Source organism: Prunus mume, linkage group LG3, assembly GCF_029339155.1.
Source record: "Prunus mume cultivar Tortuosa linkage group LG3, ASM2933915v1, whole genome shotgun sequence".
Classification (NCBI taxonomy): domain Eukaryota; kingdom Viridiplantae; phylum Streptophyta; class Magnoliopsida; order Rosales; family Rosaceae; genus Prunus; species Prunus mume.
Window position 1 is genome coordinate 8640187 of NC_142700.1, and position 5134 is coordinate 8645320.

The 5134-nt window shown below is 34.3% G+C and overlaps 1 protein-coding gene across 1 annotated transcript; it reads left to right on the forward strand.

Moving 5' to 3' along the window:
* Nucleotides 1-925: 925 nt before the first annotated feature.
* LOC148918639 (receptor-like protein EIX2) lies at nucleotides 926-4234 on the forward strand. The gene has a single exon (XM_089049277.1). The coding sequence runs from the start codon at nucleotides 948-950 to the stop codon at nucleotides 3885-3887; it is 2940 nt and encodes a 979-aa protein (XP_088905403.1). The 5' UTR covers nucleotides 926-947; the 3' UTR covers nucleotides 3888-4234.
* The last annotated feature ends 900 nt before the right edge of the window (nucleotides 4235-5134 follow it).

A 5134-nucleotide genomic window follows, 5' to 3' on the forward strand; every position in this document is an offset into this window, starting at 1 on the left:
ACGCTTTACTCAAACCTACAATGCAAATACGCGTGCAATCATAAAACCATATTGAAATCAGAAAGCTAGTAAGAAATAAAGTCTCGGGTAGCTTCAACAATTTTATTACGTGGGACTTTTGATACCAATTTAATATTTAATTTAATTAATTCCTCTTTTGTGTTTTTTTATATTCATATTGAACAAATATTTTGTTAAATAAAAACAAGATGAATACACATTAAACCAATTAAAAAAAAATAATTGGTTATATTATTTGATTTGAACTCTTCTTTTGTATTTCTCCTTTTTTAAAATAAATAATAATAATTCAGATTGCACATTAAACCAATTAAAAAAAAACAAGGGACATTTTGGAAAAGGTCAAAGGAGAGAAATATTTTTAAAAGAAGCCAAAATGGACAAAAATGCCCTTATTAATTTTGGATTTCTTAAGGAATCCTTTATATTTGCATATATTTGGTTTGAAAATTGAGGGGTTTTTTTGTCTTTTTCAGAAAAGTTTGGGCTTTTTCCAAAAGTGAAAATTTTTTTGTGGCTAAAACTTAAATTTACTATATAAAAAAAAACAGAGAAATACATTATCTTTTGGTAATAATATTTAATTTGAAACGTCAAATTCTGAATTAATTAAATTGTTGAAAAGTTTAATTTGAAGAGAGTGTCGGCCACTCCAACAGTCTTTCCATTTACAATTAGCTATGACTGACTTGAGTCCTGGTCAATGGTATAATAGACTTGAGTCCTGGTCAATGGTATAATAGTTAATAAGGGTTTTTAGTCTTATTTATGCGTATTAGTCAATCTAGTACACATGGTTGAAGATATGAAATCTTATCTGGACGCCATGATTTCAATAGTTCTTTGCACTCTCCTTTACCTCCTATAAATTCAATTATTCTGCTCACAAGCCAACTCCACAAAAGCAAAGAAAACTTTGCACCATAATGGCTCATTATCACCTCAGCATTGCTCATTATTTCCTCATCTTCTTTTTGGCCTCCTCATATCCACACACTAGTAAACTCCATTTTGGTGATGCACTTCCAAGCTCGAAACCATGCATCGACGAGGAGAGACGTGCTCTCCTCGCCTTCAAACAAGATCTCACTGATCCTTCTGGGAGGCTTTCTTCTTGGGTTGGTCAAGCTTGCTGTCAATGGAAAGGCATTTCATGCAAAAAAATCACAGGTCATGTTGAAAAGATTGATCTCCAAAATACGTACACATACACACTTTCTGTTTTCGATGGAGAGTGGGATGAGATGGAGAACTCTTCTTTGGGTGGTAAGATAAATCCTTCTTTGCTTAGCTTGAAACATTTGAGCTACCTAGATCTAAGCAGGAATGATTTTCAAGGGATTCCCATTCCCACATTCTTTGGTCAGCTCAAAAGTTTGAGGTATCTCAATATCTCACATGCTTCATTTGGAGGAGAGATTCCAGCTCATCTTGGTAACCTATCAAACTTGAACTATCTTGACCTAAGTGAAGAGTCTTTCTACTCTTTACTTGAATTACCTTCCAACAACTTGAAATGGCTTTCCAATCTCTCTTCCCTCAAATACCTCAGTCTCGAAGGAGTGGACCTCAGCAACACTGGGGTAAGTTTGGTAATTGCTTTTAACAAGTTTCCTTCCCTACTAGAGTTGCACCTACCCGCATGTCAAATTAAAAGCCTTCCAATCTCACTGGGAAATGTTAACTTCACATCACTTTTGATCCTTGACATGTCATATAATGATTTGAAGTTTCCACTTCCTGAATGGTTTTTTCATCTGACTAGCCTCAGAAAACTTGATCTAAGCGGTAATTTTTTGGGTGGTCCAGTTCCCAGTGAATTTCAAAGCCTCAAATCACTAGAAGCTCTTGATTTGTCTTTTAATGATCTTTCAGGTCGAATTCCCAAAATTTTTGGGAACTTTTGCAATCTAAAGACATTGAATCTTGCAAACAACCAATTTGAAGGGGGGATTCAAGAGCTTTTGGGTGGTTTCTCAAGTTGTCCCAATGGTGAATTAGAGTCATTAGATTTGTCTTCTAATAAGCTGAAAAGCCAATTGCCTGCCTCAGTAGGGATGCTACACAACTTGAAGTATCTTAACCTCTACAATAATGATATGAGTGGGTCCATTCCTAAAAGTTTGGGGCAACTCTCCGAGCTTGTTCACCTAGATCTATCTTTTAACTCATGGGAAGGGTTTTTAACAGAAGCCCATTTCACAAATCTCACAAGATTGAAATACTTTTCATTAGGCAAAGTCTTCCCAAGACCAACTCTACCAATTCCTCTCATCTTCAATGTGTCTTATGAGTGGGTTCCTCCTTTCAAGCTGCACAAAATTAACATTGTGAACTGTAAAGTAGGTCCTGCCTTTGGAACATGGCTTCAATCTCAAACTGAACTTGTCTTTGTCAAACTTGATACCACTGGAATCTCAGATTCTATACCCGAGGATTGGTTCATGAAATTATCTTCCCAAGTTGAGTATTTGGATTTATCTTCCAACCAAATCTATGGAAAGCTTCCCTTGCAATTGAAACTCCCAAATGCACTGCTTTTGGATTTGAGTCATAACCAATTTGATGGACCAATTCCACTTTGGTCTGGTGACAATGTGGTTGATTTTAAGCTTGAAACTAATTCATTTTCTGGCACCATTCCATTGAATTTTGACCAAAAGTTTCCAAAATTGGAATTCCTTTATCTTGCTGAAAATCATTTGCATGGCACCATTCCACCTTCCATTTGCAACATGAAACACTTGTATACTCTTTCTTTGAGAAACAACAATCTATCAGGAGAATTTCCAAAAGCATGGAGCCTGTTGCCTAATATAAGTATTTTAGATGTTGCATACAACAATCTCTCAGGCAATCTTCCCAGTTCAATGGGTGACTCAGGTTCTCTTTTCATGTTGAAGATGAACAACAACAATTTCGAGGGTGAAATTCCTTTTTCCTTGCAAACCTGCACTTCTTTGAGGAATATTGATCTTGGGAATAATAGATTCACTGGTGAATTACCTCCATGGATAGGATCAACTGCTTTCTTGGTATCAACCCTAAGGCTGAGATCCAATTTTTTCAGTGGACATATCCCACAACAGTTGTGCAATCTTGGCTACCTTCACATCCTAGACCTTGCTCACAACAGCTTTTCCGGGACAATCCCCAAGTGTTTGAACAATCTCACTGGTCTCAGAATCCTTAATAGCAGTTTTTATAATTTATATCTATTTTATGACCAACAAACAACAGTGATGAGAGGAAGAGAACTCCAATTGAACACTTCTCTAGCGTTTGTAAAAAGCATTGATCTTTCATCAAATAGGTTTCAAGGTGAAATCCCTCAAGAAATATGCAGCCTCGTTCTATTGAACAGCTTGAACTTGTCGATGAATCAGTTCAGTGGAAACATCCCATCAAAGATCGGAAACTTGTCGCAGCTCGATACTCTTGATCTCTCACTCAACCACCTTTCAGGACACATTCCTCAAAGTCTTTCATCCTTGACCTTCTTGTCTAACTTGAACTTGTCCTATAACAACTTGAGTGGTGAAATTCCTTTGGGAAACCAACTCCAAGCACTCCCTGATTCATCCATTTATGAGGGCAACCCATTCCTTTGTGGATTTCCTCTTTCAACCAAGTGCTCCGAAGATGGCAATTCTACTCCCACGGATCCAAAAGACAATGACAATGAAGATGGAAATGAGAAGTTCTGGTTCTATGTAAGTATGGCACTCGGTTTTATCGTTGGCTTTTGGGGTGTTTTTGGCACATTAATTGTGAAGAAGTCATGGAGGTACGCTTATTTTCGATGGTTTGATGACATCAAAGATAAGGCAACACTATTTTTGCGTCGCTTGGTTTGCCAAGAGTGAATTTTAAAGGGGATTGTATGCAAGTCATCCCAGCTATTGCATGGACAAATGAAGACCTCTTTTATTTTGGTAGTATTATTGATAATATAAAATCCCTGGTTACAAACCGTAATGGGTTTAGTTTTTTTGTTTGCTAGGTGTCAAGCCAGTGAGATAGCGCACCTTGTTGCGCGGAGTGCACTGTCTTATGATTTTAAAGTAGAGTGGTTTGAGGAACCAAGATACTATTCAAGATTGTCTTCTTTTTTATGCTTGTAATAGGGGTAAGGTTTAAAGCCCCCGTTTTTATTTTAATGATTAATAAAGTTTCCCTCGTACCGTCGAGGTTCTCTCAAAAAAAGATAAAACAACACTAGCAATTGCAGTGAAAGCCACTCCTTTGCAAAGGAAACTTTGATGAAAACAAGAAAGTAGAAGAAGTTCTTTTAAAATCAAAATGCTTGAGTATTTATGAAGTTCATATCCCGTGTGATATGTTTTTAAGTAAATTGAGATTAGATCCATAAAATTCATTTTAAATCACCTGCAACCCTTTCCTTTAGTTTTCTATTTAAAATACCCAATTTTTTCAAATAATACCCGTTGACTAGAATCCAACTAAGCAAGTTACCTAATATAACTTAAAATCTGATTTATTGTATTTTTTGAATTCCAAAAATACCCTTATTTATGAGTTAATATGTTATGGGAGGTGTAACTAATGACACGTTAAATTTGGAAATATCTCCAAATAATTGTAATGGATGTAGGATCGAATTTAGAAACTTATTTGAAATTAAATATTAAATCCACATTAAAATATTAGTAATCTATTTTACGACTAGTAATCTATTTTTGAATTAATAGTGTTTTCCTTCTATGAATTACTATTAGTAATCTATTTAAAGTATTAATAATTTAAATTCAATATTAAATTTAGGATTAATATTGTTTTCTTTTTATGAATTTTACGACCAGTATTCTTTTTTATTATAGTTTTATGAATAATAGTGTACATTCTAATTATGTTGAAAAATAATTTGATAATCTATTTATTGTTTTGTTTTCCAAACTTTTTTTTAATGGATCTATTTTTTCTCCAAATATTTTTTTTATTTATTACTTGTTTTATGAAAAATAATTTGATCATCTTTTCATTGTTTGTTTTATGAAAATAATTTTTTTTAAAAATGAGCCTATTTTTCTCTCATAATAATGTTCTTATTTTTTTTTTCTCTAATAATGTACCTAGTAAAACAATTTACCTA